At 58.0% G+C, this 18,451-nt stretch overlaps 11 protein-coding genes and 1 pseudogene across 11 annotated transcripts; 4 read left to right on the top strand and 8 right to left on the bottom strand.

Moving 5' to 3' along the window:
• Positions 1 to 290: 290 nt before the first annotated feature.
• On the bottom strand, positions 291 to 879 carry ACA1_376630 (uncharacterized protein; the record flags this gene model as incomplete). Its single annotated transcript, XM_004353666.1, has 4 exons — positions 291 to 371; positions 394 to 555; positions 642 to 707; positions 745 to 879. 4 exons carry the CDS (start codon positions 877 to 879, stop codon positions 291 to 293), a joined length of 444 nt encoding a protein of 147 aa, XP_004353718.1.
• A 183-nt stretch (positions 880 to 1,062) lies between these two features.
• Positions 1,063 to 3,301, bottom strand: ACA1_376640 (annotated as a pseudogene).
• Positions 3,302 to 3,502: 201 nt separating this feature from the next.
• ACA1_376650 (ubiquitin family protein) lies at positions 3,503 to 4,736 on the top strand (the record flags this gene model as incomplete). Its single annotated transcript, XM_004353667.1, has 3 exons — positions 3,503 to 3,706; positions 3,953 to 4,272; positions 4,370 to 4,736. 3 exons carry the CDS (start codon positions 3,503 to 3,505, stop codon positions 4,734 to 4,736), a joined length of 891 nt encoding a protein of 296 aa, XP_004353719.1.
• A 300-nt stretch (positions 4,737 to 5,036) lies between these two features.
• On the bottom strand, positions 5,037 to 5,443 carry ACA1_376660 (uncharacterized protein; the record flags this gene model as incomplete). Its single annotated transcript, XM_004353668.1, has 3 exons — positions 5,037 to 5,097; positions 5,179 to 5,263; positions 5,332 to 5,443. The coding sequence occupies 3 exons, from the start codon at positions 5,441 to 5,443 to the stop codon at positions 5,037 to 5,039; spliced, it is 258 nt and encodes an 85-aa protein (XP_004353720.1).
• A 160-nt stretch (positions 5,444 to 5,603) lies between these two features.
• Positions 5,604 to 6,431, bottom strand: ACA1_376670 (dtyrosyl-trna(tyr) deacylase 2, putative; the record flags this gene model as incomplete). Its single annotated transcript, XM_004353669.1, has 5 exons — positions 5,604 to 5,665; positions 5,758 to 5,876; positions 5,947 to 6,079; positions 6,160 to 6,262; positions 6,354 to 6,431. 5 exons carry the CDS (start codon positions 6,429 to 6,431, stop codon positions 5,604 to 5,606), a joined length of 495 nt encoding a protein of 164 aa, XP_004353721.1.
• A 112-nt stretch (positions 6,432 to 6,543) lies between these two features.
• ACA1_376680 (Yip1 domain family, member 4, putative) lies at positions 6,544 to 7,967 on the top strand (the record flags this gene model as incomplete). Its single annotated transcript, XM_004353670.1, has 7 exons — positions 6,544 to 6,685; positions 6,806 to 6,857; positions 7,045 to 7,123; positions 7,253 to 7,337; positions 7,443 to 7,535; positions 7,632 to 7,726; positions 7,821 to 7,967. 7 exons carry the CDS (start codon positions 6,544 to 6,546, stop codon positions 7,965 to 7,967), a joined length of 693 nt encoding a protein of 230 aa, XP_004353722.1.
• Positions 7,968 to 8,099: 132 nt separating this feature from the next.
• Positions 8,100 to 8,889, bottom strand: ACA1_376690 (60S ribosomal protein L27a, putative; the record flags this gene model as incomplete). Its single annotated transcript, XM_004353671.1, has 3 exons — positions 8,100 to 8,406; positions 8,499 to 8,638; positions 8,791 to 8,889. The coding sequence occupies 3 exons, from the start codon at positions 8,887 to 8,889 to the stop codon at positions 8,100 to 8,102; spliced, it is 546 nt and encodes a 181-aa protein (XP_004353723.1).
• Positions 8,890 to 9,280: 391 nt separating this feature from the next.
• On the bottom strand, positions 9,281 to 9,613 carry ACA1_376700 (Histone H4, putative; the record flags this gene model as incomplete). The annotated part of the gene is made up of 1 exon (XM_004353672.1): positions 9,281 to 9,613. One exon carries the CDS (start codon positions 9,611 to 9,613, stop codon positions 9,281 to 9,283), a length of 333 nt encoding a protein of 110 aa, XP_004353724.1.
• A 317-nt stretch (positions 9,614 to 9,930) lies between these two features.
• Positions 9,931 to 12,609, top strand: ACA1_376710 (PHD-finger domain containing protein; the record flags this gene model as incomplete). The annotated part of the gene is made up of 4 exons (XM_004353673.1): positions 9,931 to 11,964; positions 12,035 to 12,241; positions 12,305 to 12,496; positions 12,529 to 12,609. The coding sequence occupies 4 exons, from the start codon at positions 9,931 to 9,933 to the stop codon at positions 12,607 to 12,609; spliced, it is 2,514 nt and encodes an 837-aa protein (XP_004353725.1).
• A 278-nt stretch (positions 12,610 to 12,887) lies between these two features.
• On the bottom strand, positions 12,888 to 13,836 carry ACA1_376720 (LIM domain containing protein; the record flags this gene model as incomplete). Its single annotated transcript, XM_004353674.1, has 6 exons — positions 12,888 to 12,994; positions 13,117 to 13,158; positions 13,281 to 13,351; positions 13,441 to 13,548; positions 13,639 to 13,704; positions 13,820 to 13,836. The coding sequence occupies 6 exons, from the start codon at positions 13,834 to 13,836 to the stop codon at positions 12,888 to 12,890; spliced, it is 411 nt and encodes a 136-aa protein (XP_004353726.1).
• A 327-nt stretch (positions 13,837 to 14,163) lies between these two features.
• On the bottom strand, positions 14,164 to 15,933 carry ACA1_376730 (Glutamate/Leucine/Phenylalanine/Valine dehydrogenase family protein; the record flags this gene model as incomplete). Its single annotated transcript, XM_004353675.1, has 5 exons — positions 14,164 to 14,247; positions 14,353 to 15,120; positions 15,192 to 15,311; positions 15,406 to 15,767; positions 15,858 to 15,933. The coding sequence occupies 5 exons, from the start codon at positions 15,931 to 15,933 to the stop codon at positions 14,164 to 14,166; spliced, it is 1,410 nt and encodes a 469-aa protein (XP_004353727.1).
• A 772-nt stretch (positions 15,934 to 16,705) lies between these two features.
• ACA1_376740 (tubulin beta chain, putative) lies at positions 16,706 to 18,190 on the top strand (the record flags this gene model as incomplete). Its single annotated transcript, XM_004353676.1, has 2 exons — positions 16,706 to 16,874; positions 16,974 to 18,190. The coding sequence occupies 2 exons, from the start codon at positions 16,706 to 16,708 to the stop codon at positions 18,188 to 18,190; spliced, it is 1,386 nt and encodes a 461-aa protein (XP_004353728.1).
• Positions 18,191 to 18,451: the final 261 nt, after the last annotated feature.

Here is an 18,451-nt window from a genome sequence, read left to right on the forward strand (position 1 = left end):
CCCACAAGAAATAAGTCTAATCTTGAGTGGTGAGGCACATGGGCCTCACTACCAGAGATTAAGCTGATAAGAACAGATACTACACTTGATCTTAGCCACGAAGGCCGAGAAGATGCCTTCCCTCCTTCCTCCCACTGCTATTTATATCCTTCTACAAGAAGGTGAAGGGCGGAAGCGAAAGGTTTGAGCTTTGTCTTTTTGTTGAACGAATTTGTCTAAAAACCGAAAATTCCACACGTTAAATTCCAAGAGAAGAGGTGCACGTCACAGGGGGAGTCAAAGGGGGGGGGTCAGCAGTTGGCGCGGCAGTTGTCGCGGTCGATGATGCACTGTGACCTGTCGGCGCGGCTGCTGTCCCTGTCCAGGAAGCACTGGTCGCGGGCAGCCCGGCACGAGCCCTGTCAGTGAAGCACTCGGCTCTGACGGCGCGGCACGAGTCCCTGTCGGCGAAGCACTGGTCGCGCGCAGCCCCGCAGCTCTCCAGCTTGCCTTGAGGTCGTTGATGATGGCGAACGCCGCTGCCAATTCGCACGACTGCACCTTCTCGGCAGGGACCTGGTGGCATATGAATGCAGGATATAGATGATATGAGGAGAAAGATATAGTCCATCTTAGATGGAGGAATGCAATGTAGAACGTACGCAGAGGCAGATCTGACCGGTTTGGCGCTCGATGGTGGGGTCGAAGATCTGGGCGGCAGACGTGAGCTGCGCAAGCGGAGTGTGGCACTTGTCTGGCCCACACCGCAGGGGCCTCACGGAGCGGAATGCTGAGTAGTTCAGCTGAAGCTGAGGGCGGGACCAACGCCACGAGGGCCAGCAGGCAAGCGCACAGCAGCCTCGTGATGGTAATGGCGGAGGGTGTTGCGAAGTGTCGCATTCTGATGAGTGTAGAGTAGTGGTGTGCGGAGAGCCTTGGGCAGACGTCCGCGGAGAGCCTTGGGCAGCCACCTTAAGGAGAATAGGACATTACCCAATACGACAGCCCTCTTTCTTCTTCCATGTAGCAGGCAAACTGGTTTGTTCTCAAGAAGGTACGCCACCACGAACAAGTTTGATGGCATCAGTCGGAATCTGAGTCGGAGCGACCACCGCCAGACTTCCTCCGCGAGGAGGAAGAAGAAGACGATGAACGTCTTCGCTTCCTGCTTTCGGCGTCGTCGTCAGACCCCCGGCCACCACCGCCCATCTCCCAGTCATCGATGTTGACGTCACTGCCTTCGCCGTCGCTGTCGTCGTCGATGAAGTCGTCGAGGTTCTCCTTCGACCGCCGGTCCCTGCCACCACCGCCACCGCCGCCCGACCTCCGCTTGACGACCGTGGTCGCCTCGCGATTCCTCTTCCGCACGGGATCGCTCGACGAGTGCTTGGCGTCCAGGATTCTCTTTTCGTCCACATCGGAGCCGTCTGAGAGCACAACGCATTAGCGCGTGCGGTGTGTGCGGTGGTGTGTGCGGTGGTGTGTGGTACCGTCATCGAACTCGCCTTCCTCGAGCATGTTGGATGTGAGACCGTAGGACTTGTTCATCTCCTTCTTCCTCTGGTTCTGTTTGATACGCTCTTGTTCCAACTGCACGAGGAGTGTCAAGCAACATCAGAGCCCCAGGTGTTCGTGCTGCTCGTGCTGCTCGTGCGTGTGCACGCGCGTGTCGTGTCGTGTGCGGTGCGTGCCGTTGTGGGCACAGCGAACATACCGCTTCTTTGTTACGCTTTTCGATCTCGGGGTCCACCGTCGAGATGGAGACGAGCTTCACCTTACGCGCCTTCTGCTGGCTTTGCTTCACCAAGTGCATGGTCAGCTCTGCGCATACGACAAAGCAGCACCGGAGCCGTGTGTCAGCACACGTGTGCGGGAGGGCTCAAGCTCAAGCTCCCCACCCGAAGGGGGGGGAGGGAAGAGGGCGATGCGAACTCTGATGCGATTTGGAGTGGAGCGTGGAGGGCGTGAAGAAGAGCTTGTTGTCCAGACGACCGTGGGCCTTGATCGAGCCCTTCTGCTTCGCGAAGATGTGATAGTTCTCCTTGGTGATGTTCTGCATGTCCACATCCAAGACCTTACCTCACAACACAACACAGCACAACATATGCAACGTGAGCACCTTCTTGACGAGCGCGAGAGCTTGTTTGTGGTCCACACATAAGTGGAAAGTGGTGAGGCATGGGCTGGTGTCGGCCGGTACCTCTTCGTTACCACCGAGGAACAGCTGCACCGTGCCGTTGGACCATCGCACGAAGCGGGCATTACTCTCCCGCTTCTACACGAGACGTGAGAAGACGAGGCTTTGTTTAGAGAGGAAAGAGGAGGTGTGTGTGTGGTGCGGTGTGTGTGTGTGTGTGGTGTTCGCAGGTACCTGCTGGCCGTACTTGTCGGTGGTGTATCTCCACCGCATGATGGTCTCCGGCGGCAAGGGCTTCATCTTTTGCCCTGTAGAGCAGCACCAAGTCAGAAAGACGCGGGGCCAGCCGACATGGTGGTCACGTGACGCAGGCGCGGCAGGCAGGCAGGCAGGCAGGTGGTACCCTCCGGCCCCTCGACGAGCTCGTCTTCATCGGCAGCTTCGAAGGTGTCGCGATCGAAAGGCCGCTGGTCCAACCCCAGGATGTTGGGCAGCTTGACGTAGAAGAGCTGATGACACGCACCACCGGTGGCGAAGGTCAAGCCTCAGCGCAAGCAGCACTACGAGAAAGAGTGGGGGTCACGCCGGCACCTTGGCGCCAGCCGGCGGGCGAGGAAGGCGCGTGTTTTCGATGTACTGCTCTTCGTTGCGCCCCTCTTCGGCCCTACATCAACGCGAATGGTTAAGAATTGAAAATAAATGAATAAATGAATGATCAGAATGCGTGTAGGGAAACCTGGAGCGCTGAGAATCGCTGCGGCGGTAGCGATCTTCCTCTTCGCTCTCGGCATCGAGATCGTCATCCCTTCCGCTGTAGCGTTGTGTTGCTGTTTCTTCTTCAGCATCTTCCTGTGCCACTTCCTCATCTTCATCGTCTGATCCAAAGAGGTCCTTGAAGTTGGCAGCAGCCGCGGCCGTAGCCGTTTCATTATCATCTTTTACACGCGTCCCTTCAGCAGCCTCTTCGCCGTCTGAGGGCAAATCAGCGATGAGCGGAGCCCCAGCGTTAGAGGTCTCATCCTCCTCCTCCTCATTGAGAATGTCGAGCTCATCGTTATCCTCATCGCCGCCTGATTTATCGCCTGCCGCTGTGCCAAGGTCACCTAGCCCGAGGTCGTCGTCGCTATCGTCATCAGACCCCCCAAAGAGGAGCTCTTGCATTCGTTTGCCTTCCTCGCCCTCCATTTTGTCGCCACGGCACGATGATTTTAATGCTCCACGGGCCTAATTCTTGTGGCGTAAAGGAAAGAAAGAATTTTCTTTTCTCAAATATTTCTTGATAACACGTGGCGGCGTGTCACTGGTGTGGTGACGTCACCCCCTCTTCCGCCAGAACAACAAGAAGCGGCATCAGATAAACACATCAACAAGATAAGAAGAAAAGCAATGGTTCGTCTGGTGGTGAAGAATGCGGGACAGCCGGATTTCCCTCTCGAACTGTCGGACTCGGGGACTGTGGGTGATCTCAAGGACGAGCTGCAGAGAAGCTATCCTAGCCACCCCACCCCCGCGCAGCAGAAGCTCATCTTCGCCGGTCGCCTCCTCAATGATGGATCTCAAATCATCTCGCACCTCATCACTGCCAGCAAGGTACACTGCCTCTCTTTATTAGGCGGATTGATGGTTAAATTGACATTTTCCTGCGCAGTATGACATTAAGACACCCCAGGCAGTACATCTTGTTCTTCCTCCTCCCTCTCTCCACTCTTCTTCATCGGGCCTCCCCACTTCCCCGGCAGTGAACAGAATCCACGCACAGACTGTACGCCCCCCCCTCAACATCATCTTGCCATATCTACCAATCTGCCATCTTACCAGCTTTGCATCGCATCTCAGGACATTCGAAGGTCAGCCCCAGCTGCTCAGCAGCACGCTCCTCAGCAGCTGCCTCCCTACGCGCAACCGCACCCGAGATTCGTGCCGGGCAATGGCGTAGCGCCGCCAGCAGCCTTTGTCAGGCCACAGTTCGTGCCCGCGGCTGCTCCCCCGCAGGTCGCGCCCGCCGCAGCACCCCGCCCGCCCGCCGGCCCAGGTATACTGGGTCGCCAGAACTGGGCGCTGCTGGTGAAGCTGGTCGTCATCATCTACATCCTCTCTCAAGGCGGTGACTCGCTGCGTCTGTCGATCCTCTCCTTCGGCGCCTTCCTCGTATATTTGTACGTCGTCATCTCTCTCTCAGCTTCCGTCACGTGCGGCCAACGACGTGTGCGCCTTTACTTACAGTCGCGTCGTGTGGCCGGCCTCCTGGAACAGGTATCAAATGGGCCTCTTCCCGCGACTCAACCGCCGCGCCGCAGCTGCTGCCCCGGTCGCGCAGCAGGCCCCTCCGGCTGCTGTCCCAGAGCGAGCTCCGGCCGCAGAGGCCGAGGGCGACGCCCCCGCGCCTCGTGAGGCCGATGAACCCGCCGCGGCCCCCGCTGCGGCTGCGGCCACCACTGGCAGTGAAGCCCAGGCGCGACAGCCGGCGCAGGGCGGGCTGTGGCGGGAGATGGAGAACCTCTTCCTGCCGTTCGTCTACTCGCTCATCCCGACCTGGCAGCCCGCGGCCATGGCCCAGCCCGTCCCTTTGCCCGTGGGTCAGCCGCCGCAGGTGCACCACAACCACCCGCACCACGACTAAGAAGCGGCCGAGGATGCGAACGCCCGAAGCTTCGGGCGGGCGTTCGCTCTGCCAATACGTATGTGACATAGACCTCTCTCCCACTCTCTTCTGTAAACAACCACCACTCTCCACCTTCACTGCCAAGAAATCAATGAAGATAAACCACCTACTTGTGCTCCTTCTTGTGGTATGCTGAAACGCACCTCACCGTGAGTTCGTTGTATGTCCGTGCTAACAAGACGGGGTCTTGAAAAGCTGCTGTTGGTCCTCTGCTACTCCTGTACATCCACACACCCACACCCTCTTGCTCGCTCTTGGTCACTGCAGGCCACAGCACGCGCACAGGCACCAGTCCCAGTCGCACCACTCGTGCCACGGCCTGCTTAGGCCCGACGTGTCGGGGCCATGTTGTGCCGTCAAATTACCGTTTTGTGTGTGTGTGGTGGGGTGGAGTATGTACGTGCAAAGGAAGCCCGTCAGCATGTCGCCCAGGCGCCATGAGCTCCACCAGCAAGCGGCACAGGCGCACATGTACTCGGCATCCCCTGTTGAAAGAAAGGGAAGGCACCGTTCATCCTGGCCCGTTGCGTTTGCCCCGGGGGGGGGTTGGCACCATCGTCGTCCGCGACCTGGATGTAGGCCCGGTGGCACACGTGGTAGGGACAAGGCTCACACTCGGCCACCGAGATGTGGTCCTGATACTTCATGTACCCATGGTGTGCCATGCTTGTGTGGGCGGTACAGATAAATAGGTAAATAAATCACAAGAAGAGTGGATTTTGTGATTGGCTGTCGTTTGTGTCGACATATTACACTGGCTCCGGTACATTCCTTGGTCGCGGTATGGCAACTTGAAGCTGGCTCAAGCTCTTTGTCGGCCAGCCACTAGAACTCGAACATGTGGGTGTAGGGTCCGTCGCTCTCAGTGCTCAGGGCCTGGCGGTTCCCTGCGTTGGCCACGAGAAAGGCCAAATAGTGTGTTGGTACCGGTACATGTCGCTATTCGTGTACGATTGTTTGGGGGTTGTGGGGCACGGACCATACACTCCAGCCTTGATGGTGATGACCTTACCAGCAGCCACGGCTTCCTCGTTCAAGATGGTGATGAATGCCGTGTAGAGGTCAAGGCCCTTCTCCTTCGCAACCTGGGCATGATACCTGGAGCGATGGCCAAGAGAGCCTTGAGCAAGCCATCATCTGCGTGGGCGTAGGCTAGGGTCAACGGTACTGGGGCGTGTTGCCCTTGAGCTTGCCCGAGAGGGATGCCTGCGGCACCACCAACACGTCGCCGCCCATGTCGAGCACAGACGCTGGGCGCCCCTCGGCGTTGGTGTCTATCTTGGCCATCAGCAGCGACTTAGCTGTGTGGGTAGTGTGGCCGATCAGCCAATCCACTCACTCACTCTTCTCACCACAAAAGAGGCCGCTACGCTGTCCGTACCCGCGCGTCGGAGGTCGAGCGGCGGCGTTCCGGCTGTGGTGCGCACGAAGCACACCAGGTAGACGAGCCCACGATCCACTTCAGCCCACCCGTCCTTCTCTTCCTGGGTGTACATTTCTTATAAATAAATAAATTATATGTATATAAATATAAATATCAATATAAATAAATAGCACATCTATGTTGAGGGGTACGGAGAGCATGAGCCTGGCTCGCCGAATCCGCTGCACCACCACGCGCAGGCTCGCCCCCTCGTGCAAGCCGTCCTCCATCGATCTTGATTTAATTTACAAATGCATTAAAAAAACAACACAAAAAACAAAGAGAAAATAGAAAATAGAAAGGAACTACAACGAGATTGGACAAGAAGCACGCGAGCAAGGGATGATGAGTGGAGTACAGGACACGGCCCAGGAAGGAGGAAAGGAACATTTGGCGTTCATCGCCCTCCCCACCAACTATGAACAGAATACGGAGGTCAACTCGGGACAGATTGCCTCCGCTGACCCCTTCCAATCCAATGATGGTTCCTTCTCCTTCTTCAACACAAATCCTTCTCCCCAATCTATCAATTTTTCTTTCATCCCAATCAACATGTTGTCAATTCGCCAACCTTGTGTGTGTGGGCTGCTCAATCTCTTTGCAGGTTCGTCTGCATTCGGCGCGAAGCAGTTCCTGAACTCAAAGGGCCTGGGCTGGTTGCTCGAGCACGAGGAAACAGATGAGGACCCCGACTCCCAACTCCCCTCCTGTACTCCTTCCTCTCTTTCATGGCACGCACTGCGTCGCGTGGTGACCGCCCACACACTCGGTTTCCTTCGTTCCTCTCACTCGCGCTCGCGCACCGCACACGCACACGCACGACCGCACACGCACTGTCATCAGGGAGGAGCTGGACATCAACCCGGCCGAGATTCTGTACAAGGTCAGATGCGTGCTTCTGCCCTTCAAGTTCGACCGCTCCGTACGCCTCGCCCTTCCGCCGCACACACACACACACACACCACACACACACCGTCACGTCGCGTCGGTGCCGTCCCTCGCTCCTGGGTTTGCCTTAATCCTTGGATGTTCGCGTTTCCCCTTCAATCAGGTCCTCCTGTCCAACCCCGACTTCTGGGGTCCGATGGCCGTCGTCCTCACATACTCGCTGCTCATCATCTGGGGGCAGCTCAGAGGTACCAAGCATCTGCCTGATAAGCGAGAGCGAGCGTGCGTGTAGTGCATTGAGTCGCGGCTGATCTTCATCTCTTCTCTCACACTTTTCTTTGATCCACGACCAGTCGTGTCGTGGATTCTCACGATGTGGATGCTGGGCTCATTCCTCATCTTCGCTCTCGGCCGCGTGCTCGGAGCCGAGATCACATTCTCTCAAGGTTTGTCCCTCTCTCTCTCTCTCTCTCTTTGCACTACGCTGGCGTGTTGGGAGTGTTCGTGGGTTGGGCATCCGACCAACTCTCGCTCTCTTCCAGTCCTGGGCGTCATCGGCTACTCGGTGCTGCCCCTCAACTTGGCCGTACTCATCATCTCGATCATTCCCGAGATCGCCTTCTCCATCATCGTCAGGGTACGCCAGCTGCACTCGCCAAGAGCCCTCCGCCTCGCTGTAGTGACTCAACTACCATCAACCATCACCAACCACCTATTATGCACCCACACAGGTGTTGTGCACGTTCTGGGCGGCGTTCAGCGCAGGAACGCTGCTGGCCCAGTTCCCCCAGGAGAAGATGCGCGACAAGCAGATCATGCTCTCCTACCCCATCCTTCTCCTCTTCATCTACTTCATTTCTCTTTGCTCGGGCGTGTGAGCCCTTGCCTCCGCACTATCGCGTCAAGCAACATAAACTGTTCACAACTCAAGCCGTGCAAGATGAAGGGGGGGGGGCAAGAGCTGAATTCCTGAGTCAGAAGAAGAGTGGGACTGTATTGTAGGGGCAAGTTTAAGCAGTGAGGATGACCTGACCGCCGACAGCCTTGATCTTCTCCTCGGCCCTCCTGCTGATGAACTTGGTCTTGACAATGAGGGGCTGCTTGGACTGGAGACGGCCGGAGCCGAGCACCTTGAAGAAACCAGCCTTGACGACGTCGATGACCACGGCCTTACCGTCGGTCCTGTTCTCGTAAGCCTTCCTGTGCTGCTCGGTCACGAGGGTCCACAGGCGGTCGAGGTTGATGGCGGGGCAGAAGTCGGGGTTCCTCTTGTAGTGGAAGTGCCTCATACCGACCTTACCGAAGTAGCCAGGGTGGCTGAATTGAGGAAGGAACAGCGGTTAGTTTCTAATAATGGTTGCAAATGCATCAGAAGTCGGGTGGAGAATGAGCAACGGGGATGATCGTACTATTTGTCGAAGTTGATCCTGTGGTGGTGCTGACCACCAGCGTTACCACGACCACCAGGATGCTTCCTGTGCTTGCCAACACGACCGTGACCGGCGGAGACGTGTCCCCTCTTCTTTCTGTTCTTGCTCAGGCTGGAGGGCTGTGGTGGTGGGGCGAAGAAGATGGGATGAGCGAATTTGATCGTAAATGGGCGTCACATTTGTCGATCTAGAAAGTGACGGCAGCACGAAGAACAGATTCTGCCCACAGATCTTCACCACGCCCCCAACGAAGCAGGAAGAAGGGGCATACCATTGTGGATACAACGACGATAAAGGGGAGAGAGAAGAAGAAAAGAGAGAGCAAAGGTTTGCTTGCCGGCAATATCCCCAGACATGTAATTTTATCCATGAAAAAACCTGGCACAAAACTCCGTAATAATATATTTTTATTATTTTATGGCCACAAGATGAAGGATCGCTCTTTGGATGCCATGAATGGTGTTGGCTGGTGAGATGCTAACGGTGGACGTCCGGGCTACGGTCATGATCGAAATGCTGGTTGCACTCCAGAGAGTGCAACTGGCCAAAGAAATGGCGCAATAAGTGTTTTCTTTTTACAACGCCACTTTTATGATGTTTAGACTGCCAACGTTGCAAGTGGCGAAGGGGACGAGATTGAATTGGATAGTATGTTGTAGTTGTTTTTTATTGTTTTTACTGTACGAGGGTATAACTTAGGGGAGAACTCTTCTCTCCCGAACGGATGTGTACAAGGGGAGGCTGTCGCGGTTTCGATTCGCTTAGCCGCCGAAACCGTAGAGGGTGCGGCCCTGCCTCTTGAGCGCGTAGACGACGTCCATGGCAGTGACGGTCTTCCTGCGGGCGTGCTCGGTGTAGGTCACGGCGTCGCGGATGACGTTCTCGAGGAAGACCTTGAGCACGCCGCGGGTCTCTTCGTAGATCATGCCCGAGATACGCTTGACACCACCGCGGCGAGCGAGCCTACGGATGGCGGGCTTGGTGATGCCCTGGATGTTGTCGCGGAGCACCTTCCTGTGACGCTTGGCGCCGCCGAGGCCCTTGCCACCCTTGCCGAGGCCCTTACCGCCCTTTCCGCGTCCGACGTGCGACATCTTGTTGTTGATTGATTCGAGAGGAGTGGAGCGCTGCTGGCTTGTTGTTGCTCTTGGCGAGTTGTTGCTACTTTTTTCTAACGGCTCGCCCGCCTTTTTGTCGCTGAGTCCTGCATTTTCGTTGGCAGATAGAAACGTGACGCCATTGGTGGTTTAACGAACCGTTGTGTTTTCCGAAAATTTGGAATTGTTTAGAACTGCAACGAAGAATTTCGTTTGGCGGAGCGGTTTGGGACGATAAGGCGACCTGTCCGTGGATGGAGCGAAACTCTCAGGTGCTGGACCTGCCGACTGATCGACTGGTACGCTCGTTCGACATGTCTGAGCAGGCAGTCTCATACTCGCCGGAGGAAGCAGCCCAACCCGAAGGGACGGCCACATCGTCCTCATCTCTCTCGGAATCAACGACATCTGCTGAGACTTCTTCCTCTACGTCTCCATCCTTCCCGGCTGCTGTGACATCAGGCCATTCCTTTTCATCTTCAGCTACTACCCCTTCGATCGAGTCTCCTACCCATGCTACCCCCTCATCGCAAATCGGCGCTCCATCTTTGGCCTCGCTCGAATCTTCCACGTTGCACGAGGCGCCTCACGATGCATCCCTTCTGCATCTCAGCACCCATTCGAGTTCCCATCAGCCGCCAAGCGTCGTGGACAGCAACACCGCCTCCGTCCTTCACTTGAATTACCCAGCCCCTGCGGCATCGACCTCGGTCACATCCACAACACCGCCAACCACCGGCGGCTACACGGATGGCGAGGGGCAGCAATCGCTGAGTCCGCATCATCAGCACCAGCAACAGCTGCAAGATCAACAGCTGCAAGATCAGCAGCTCCACAACTTGCAGGACCTGGCCTACGACCCCCATCTTCTGGACTTCAACTCACATCACACGTTCCACTCCCATCCACACGCCCAGTCAACGTCGGCCGACGTGCTGTCGCTCGACCACCAGCTCCACCATCACCAGCATCAGCACCAACATCACCACCACCATCAGCAACACCAACACCAACAGCATCAGCATCAACAGCACCAGCAGCATCATCACCACCTTCATCAGCAGCATCAGCTCGACTCTTCGGGCCACCACCACGCGGCTCTGGCGTCGGCCATCGCCGCCGCCACATCGGGCTCCCTGACCGGCGATAGCCTTGCCGGCCTCGCCGCGCACTTCCAAGCCGGGAGCCACCAGCACGCGCTCCCGTCGCTCCCGCCGCCGCTCCCCACCTTCGCGCCGATGCCCCACCACCACCACGACGGCAGCCTGCCCGCCGTCATAGTCGACAGCAATTCGATGGCCAGCAGCCACAGCGGCGGCGGCGACAACTCGGGTTCCGGGGCGTACGCGCACCTCCAGCCGCAGCAGCGGCAGCAGCAGCAGCACACGCAGGTCCAACTGCCGCCCGCGGCCCCGCTGTACTGCCTGTGCCAGCAGCCCTACGACGGGAGCTGCTTCATGCTGGCGTGCGACCACTGCAACAAGTGGTTCCACGGCAAGTGCGTGGGCATCACCGAGGAGAGCGCCAGGCGGGGCGAGCACAGCACCTACGTCTGCCCGTCGTGCGTCAGGTCCGGAGGCGTCGGCAGCCACGACCACGGCGGCGGCGGCGGCGGCGAAATGGACATCGCAGAGGGCCACGTGGGCGAAAGCGGGGCGCCGCCGGCCACGAGCACCACGGACTCGACCACAACCACCACCAGCACCACCACTACGGGCAGCAGCAGCACCACCAGCAGCACAGGCGAGAAGCGAGCGCGAGAGCACGGCGGCGGTGGCGACGACGGCGGCGACGAAGAGGCCGGCCTCGGAAGCGGAGAGGTGATGGTGATACGCGACGAGGGAATGGCCGGCAGCATCGGCGGGATCGATGGAGGCGACGGCGGCGAGCCGACCAAGAAGCGGCGCAAGACGCAGATGCACCAGCGCGGCGAGCGGCTGTGTCGGTTCCCCGGGTGCGACAAGAAGATCACGTGCCGGTCGTACTGCCCGCGGCACCAGAAGCAGAAGGAGCGGTGCAGCAAGCGCGGCACGCTCTTCTCCACGTCGAGCTCGCCGCGGCGCAAGAGCGTGCTGATCGGGCGGCCGTCGAAGATCTTCTCGCAGACGCGCAACCAGCGGCAGAAGCTGAAGCGGTTCGACGAGAAGATCAACGAGTTTGCCGGCGGGGAGCAGGAGGGCACGGCCATGCTCGAGAAGTACCTCAACTCGTCCTACGGCCAGAAGCGGCTGCCGTCGACCAAGGGCGACAAGATGGCCCAGCACATCGGCCAGAACGCCATCCAGCTCATCAACCAGCTCCCGCCCACCTCGCCCCTCCGCAAGCCCCTCATCAAAGCCCTCGGCCTGGTCCGCACCCCCCCCCCAACCATCACCGCTTGTGTCGTGTTGACGGGCCGCTGACGTGGCAAACGTGCAGGGTCTGTCGCAGAGCGAGATCGCGGACACGTTCCACGTGTCGCGGAAGACGGTGGAGCGGAGCTTTGCGCTGCCGTCGGAGGAGAACCTGCTGTTCTCGCTGGTGTCGCGGCCGCGCGGGATGAAGGCCAAGTCGTCGGCCGATGTCCCGACACTCGACGCGCCCCTGCAGGTCCAGCTCCAGCAGGCCGGCCTCTACCCGCCTCCGGTACTCCTTGCCCCCCGCCCCTTCTTAGCCCACGTACCTGCTGATGGTGTGCCGCGTCAGCAGCCGTCCGGCCAGTCCGAGCATCTCGAGATGGACCTCGGCCACAGCCTGCCGCCGTCGTTCACAGTAGAGGAGAACGGCCACATCTCTGTCTCGGTGACGACGCGGCGCTCAGCGGAAGAAGAAGATGACGACAACGACAACGAAACGAGGATGAAGCGATGGTGGGCCACGGTGGACCGGCGAGCGGCCCGGGTGAGTCGGAACAAACGCACGTCCTACTGCAGGGCAACGTCGTCCCGGTGGCATCAATGATGGACGAAGTGGACACCACGCCCCTTGTCTTTCAGGGCATCACAGGCGAATGAAACCCTTCAGTTTTGTGTGTCGTGTGTGTGTTCTCTTGCGCGTGGGTCCAAATGCGATTGTTTTAGTGCACACAACTGGAGACCTTCGGGGGGGGGGTCGGGGTAACAATGTTCTGTGTGTGGTCCGCCTCTCCCACGCTCCTCGCTCTCTACCTATACAGGTGACACGCCGGTGGCCTGGAGCCCAAAGAAAGAAAGAGAAGGAGAGAACGAGTGGCGTCAGCTTCAGGCTTGGCGCCGGCCAAGAGAAGAGGTGTCGTCTTACCGCTGATTGTGTTTTACAGGGCGGAGCCGCACTCGGAGCAGAACTTGCCGCCGGCAGCGCGCGAGCCGCACTGGCTGCAGAACTTGCCGCCGCCGCCCGAAGGGGCGGGAGCGGGATCGGCTGCAGACACAAAAGAGGACGAGCCACGTTGATAGAAATCAGACAACAGCCCATGCGCGCTGGTCACATGCCACACAACGCGTGCCACAACGCGCCGGGGCTAAAGCGGATCGCAGACGTACCGGCACGAGTAGCGTAGCCTCCACTGCCTCCAGAGCTCACGGCTGTTGTGTGTGTGTATGTGTGCGGTGAAGAGAGATGGGCGTGAGGAGTGAGCTTCGACACGTCAACGTGCCGCCGGCGGGTTGCGTAGAGGGAAGGAGAAGGGCCGGGGCGAGAGACGTACGCGCAGAGTGCTGCACCTTGCCGGCGGCACCGCCCGACACATGCGAGTCGATGGAGTTGCCAAAGCCGTAGCTGCGCCCAGGCGAGAAAGATGTCAGGCGTCGGTGCGCGTGTAGTGCGATGGTGGTGGACAGTTTTGGTGGGATGCGGCGGCAGCGTACCCCTTCAGGCCGATGACGGACGAGTAGCAGGGCTTGCAGTAGAGCGAGCCGTTGTTCTCGGCGAACTGGCCGGGCTGGAGCGCCTTGGTGCACTGCTTGCACTTGAGGCTGAAAGCCGCGGCAATGTTTTACAAAAAGTCGATTAATTCATCTGCGTGCGGCAATCGAATAAATTGTAGCATGAGCGGGGGGGGGTACCAGAGGCGATGGTAATCGCGGCCAAGGGCACTGACGCGCTCGGCAAAGTACACGGTCTTGCTACAGCTGTAAATTGCGAAAGATGAGCGCTGATCAGTAATGTTGCGAGTAGTACTAGGAGATGCGCCGCCGCGGCCTAGCAAGATTAAAAAACGGCCAAAAATAAATTGAAAAATCGTACGTGGGGCACTTGGACATCTTGTGTTGGCTGGGGGTGTGTGGAGTGGTCGATCTAGTGTGGCGGTGAAAGGAAAGCCTTTCTTTGGATGGAGTGATGGGCTCGTGGGTGGGGGCTCGCTGGGGAAATGTGAGGCGACCAACAGTCGGCCGCTGCAAATTGCGGTCCTCCCAAGATCCGGGAAAAATCCTCCGACCGTCGCCCAGCCACGCCTCAAGAAGAAGACCAAGGAAAGAGTTGAAGAAGAGGGTTGAAGTGGCAACGACACAATGAAGGGGTTGGAAAATGTAAGTCCTATTTGCAATGGGTTGTTGAAGATGACGATGATGGTGATGATGTCCAACACTTTAGGGGAAGACACCGAGCTCGGCGTACGAGCGGGCGACCTTGCGGATGGCATCAACGAAGGCAGCAGTCCTCATGGAGCAGTTCTGGAAGAAGAAACAAATAAGGTGGGTGAGATGATGATGATGGAAGGTGACAACTCAACTACAAGCTTATCAAGACAGGAAAAGAGGTGTTGGGTGGAAGTGAACCTTCAGCTTGGAGACGGAGCGCACGTTGGCGTAGCCCTCGATCATGGTGTCCTCCAGACCGGAGTGGACGAGGTCGGCCTCGTTGGCACCGGAGACGACGCCGGCGGGGACGTCCTCCTTCCTGCCGGTGATGTTGGAGAAGTGCTCGAGGAGCCTCTCCTTGGACCTCTGGTCGTAACGCCTCTCAAGACGACCCATGCGCACGTGCGACAGGTTCTTGACCCACTCGAAGTAGGAGACGGTCACACCACCAGCATTGCAGAGAATGTCGGGGATGACGATGATGCCCCTCTTCTCGAGCATCTCGTCGGCGGTGGCGGTGACGGGGCCGTTGGCAGCCTCGGCGATGATCTTGGCCTTGATGCGGAGGGCGTTGGTGGCGTTGATCTGGTTCTCGAGGGCGGCGGGCACGAGGATGTCGCACTCCTCCTCGAGCAGGGACTCGGGGTTCTTGACGACCGCGGCGCCGGGGAACGAGAGGAAGGGCTTCTTCTCGCCGATGTGGTTCCAGAGGGCGGTGATGTCGATACCGTCCTTGTTGTAGAGACCACCGTCCCTCTCGCCGATGGCGATGATCTTGGCGCCGGCCTCGTGCATGAACTTGGCAGAGTACGAACCGACGTTACCGAAGCCCTGGATGACGACGCGCTTGCCCTTGAGGCCGGTGGTGAGGCCGAGGGCCTTCATGTCCTCCTCGTAGTTGACGGCCTCCCTGACGGTGAAGAACACACCAAGACCGGTGGCCTCGGTTCTGCCACGGATACCACCCTACACGCGCCCGCACTTGGTCAGAGAAAAGCCCGTCCCGCCGTGCAGGGAAAAGAAGAGGCAAAGCTCACCTGGGAGATGGGCTTGCCGGTGACGCAGGCAAGGGAGTTGACATCCTGGGGATGGAAGGCCTCATAGGTATCCTTGATCCAGGCCATCTCGCGGGGACCAGTGCCCATGTCGGGGGCGGGCTAATAAATTAATGGCGCGAAAAAAAGGCTGCAATTAGAAATGTACATCCGAGCTGATTAAAAGGGTAGACGAGGAGGCTGAATTGTGACGTACCACATCCATGCCGGGGCCAAGCATGTTGCGCTTGATCAGCTCGGAGGCATAACGACGGGTAATGGCCTCAATCTGCGAAACACCGAGTTCGCGGGGGTTGATCTTGATACCGCCCTTGGCGCCGCCGAAGGGAACGTCAACGATCGCGCACTTGTAGGTCATGAGCGAGGCCAGGGCCATAACTTCCTCCTGGTCGACGTGCTCGCTGTAACGGATACCACCCTTGCAGGGCAGACGGTGGTGGCTGTGCTGAACGCGGAAGCCCTCAACGATCATGGTGTCGTACTCGCCGGTCTTCTCATTGAGGTTGACGCGAACGGGGAACTTGACGCGGAAGACGGCAGCGCACTTCCTGATGTTGGCTACAACAAGTGGAAGGTTGCAAAAAGATTAAAAAAAAATATCCGAATAGGAGCATTTCTCATTTCTTAAAAAGTGTCTTAAAGTCGTACCAATCTGGGGCTCGCTCAGGCCGGTAAGAGCAGCAGCCTTGTTGAAGTTGTGCAGCACGCTCTCGAGGAAAGACATCTCTGTTAACACGGAAGGTCAATTAATTTCATTTCATTTAATGCGGGCAGGGATTTCGGTTGCCTACCCCTGGCAGCGGTCGCCGGGGTGGTGCTGTAGGGCCTGCAGGCGAGGAGCGCACTAGACCTCATGGGCGCAGCGGACTGATGAAAGGATAGAAAGGAAAGACACCCATGAGGCAATGCAGCTTCATAAATGGCTAACAGATTTGTGCGAATTGGTGGCTACTGCAACGTACCCTGGCGTAGGGAAGGGCGGCGGTAGCTCTCCTCATGTTGTGTTGTGTTGTTGGCGGTAACGATCAAAGCAAGGCGGCGACAACAAAGAAGAGAAACCCAGAAATTCGACCCCGCCAAAGAGAAGCGACTGCGGCTGTATGAAAAACGAGAGGTGGGCCGATCATCACACATTCCACAACCGCCAACAACCGGCGATCCGGAACCATCTGAGGAGTGAGGCAACGGCCGCCTAAGGTGGCGGGACAACGAGGATATGATTATGCCGACATCGCCGTTGCGTTAAATCAAACAGCCAATCTAAAAATACCTTCTGAAAAGAGAACACACGAAAACTGTGGCTTTTCAAACTGCCTGCCAAAATCAAAGGCCAACCAAGGCGCCAATAGCAATCATTAGAACTTTTGGCGCGAAACCACCGCCCAAAGCGCGGGAAAACGCTCGGAGTATAAAATCCGCAGGGCGAGTCTTCGTCATTTTTTCAGACGCCTGCTCTTCACCAAGCCGACTCCTTCGACGCATTCCAAGCCTACATCATGAGGGAGATCATTCACATCCAGGCAGGTCAGTGCGGTAACCAGATCGGTAAGAAGTTCTGGGAGGTCATTGCCGATGAGCATGGAATCGACGGTACTGGCAAGTACATTGGAGATGACCCCCTCCAGCTCGACAGAATCAACGTCTACTTCACGGAGGCCAGCGGTGGTATGTCTGCGCCACTCCTCCAAGAGTCCTTTAATTTCGCATGCCGCACTCGGCACAGGAAATTGCGAATGGCTAACGCGGTCGCCTCACTCCTATCAGGCAACTACGTGCCCCGCGCCGTGCTTGTCGATCTCGAGCCCGGCACCATGGATGCCATCCGCTCGGGTGTGCACGGCAAGCTCTTCCGTCCCGATAACTTCGTCTTCGGCCAGAGCGGCGCCGGCAACAACTGGGCTAAGGGTCACTACACTGAGGGTGCTGAGCTCGTCGATTCGGTGCTCGATGTCGTGAGGAAGGAGGCCGAGAATTCCGATCTGCTCCAGGGCTTCCAGGTCTGCCACTCGCTCGGAGGCGGTACCGGCTCGGGCATGGGTACCCTTCTCATCTCGAAGATCCGCGAGGAGTTCCCCGATCGCATGATGTGCACCTTCTCCGTGATGCCGTCGCCCAAGGTCTCCGACACTGTCGTCGAGCCCTACAACGCTACCCTTTCGGTCCACCAGCTCGTGGAGAACGCCGATCAGGTGATGTGCATCGATAACGAGGCCCTCTACGACATCTGCTTCCGCACCCTCAAGCTGTCCAACCCCAACTACAGCGACCTCAACCACCTGGTCTCGCAGGTGATGAGCGGTGTCACCGCTTCGCTCCGCTTCCCCGGCCAGCTCAACTCGGATCTGCGCAAGCTCGCCGTCAATCTCATCCCCTTCCCTCGCCTCCACTTCTTCATGGTCGGCTACGCTCCCCTCACTGCCCCCAACTCCACGGCCTACCGCAACTTCAACGTGGCCGAGATTACCCAGCAAATCTTCGATGCCAAGAACATCATGGCCGCCTGCGACCCTCGTCACGGACGCTACCTCACCGCCTCGGCCGTCTTCCGCGGTAAGGTCTCCACCAAGGAAGTCGATCAGCAGATGCTCAACGTCCAGAGCAAGAACTCGAACTACTTCGTCGAGTGGATCCCCAACAACATCAAGTCCTCGGTGTGCGATATCGCTCCCGCGGGCCAGAAGATCACTGCCACCTTCCTCGCCAACTCGACCGCCATCCAGTCGCTCTTCAAGCGCGTCTCCGACCAGTTCCAGGCCATGTTCAAGAGGAAGGCTTTCCTCCACTGGTACACCGGCGAGGGCATGGACGAGATGGAGTTCTCTGAGGCCGAGAGCAACATGAACGATCTCGTCTCGGAGTATCAGCAGTACCAGGAGGCCGGCGTCGACGAGGACGAGGCCTACGAGGAGGGCAGCGGTACCGACCTCGGCGAGTCTTCTGTCGACGGTGGCGAGATCGGCCTCGAGGAGGACACCTACTAGATCATTATACTCTTTCTAAAAAGAATAAACTTGGAGTTTGTTCTCCTTTCTGTACATATCTACGAGCAGCCGCAGCACCCCGCACACGACCACTTTGCTGTACTCTTGCTTCACGTTCCGCTTCGTCTTGCTACGCTCTCGCGTTTGTGGGCTTTCGCGCCCGGAGTTGGGGAGCAATTCTGGGTTTGGCAGGGAAGACTGCTATTTAGGTTTTGCCCGGCGCTGACAGAGACCGTTGGGCTGAGCGCCACTGTTGTATCT

The sequence above is a fragment of the Acanthamoeba castellanii genome (genome assembly GCF_000313135.1).
Source record: "Acanthamoeba castellanii str. Neff unplaced genomic scaffold scf7180000084685, whole genome shotgun sequence".
Lineage (NCBI taxonomy): Eukaryota > Discosea > Longamoebia > Acanthamoebidae > Acanthamoeba > Acanthamoeba castellanii.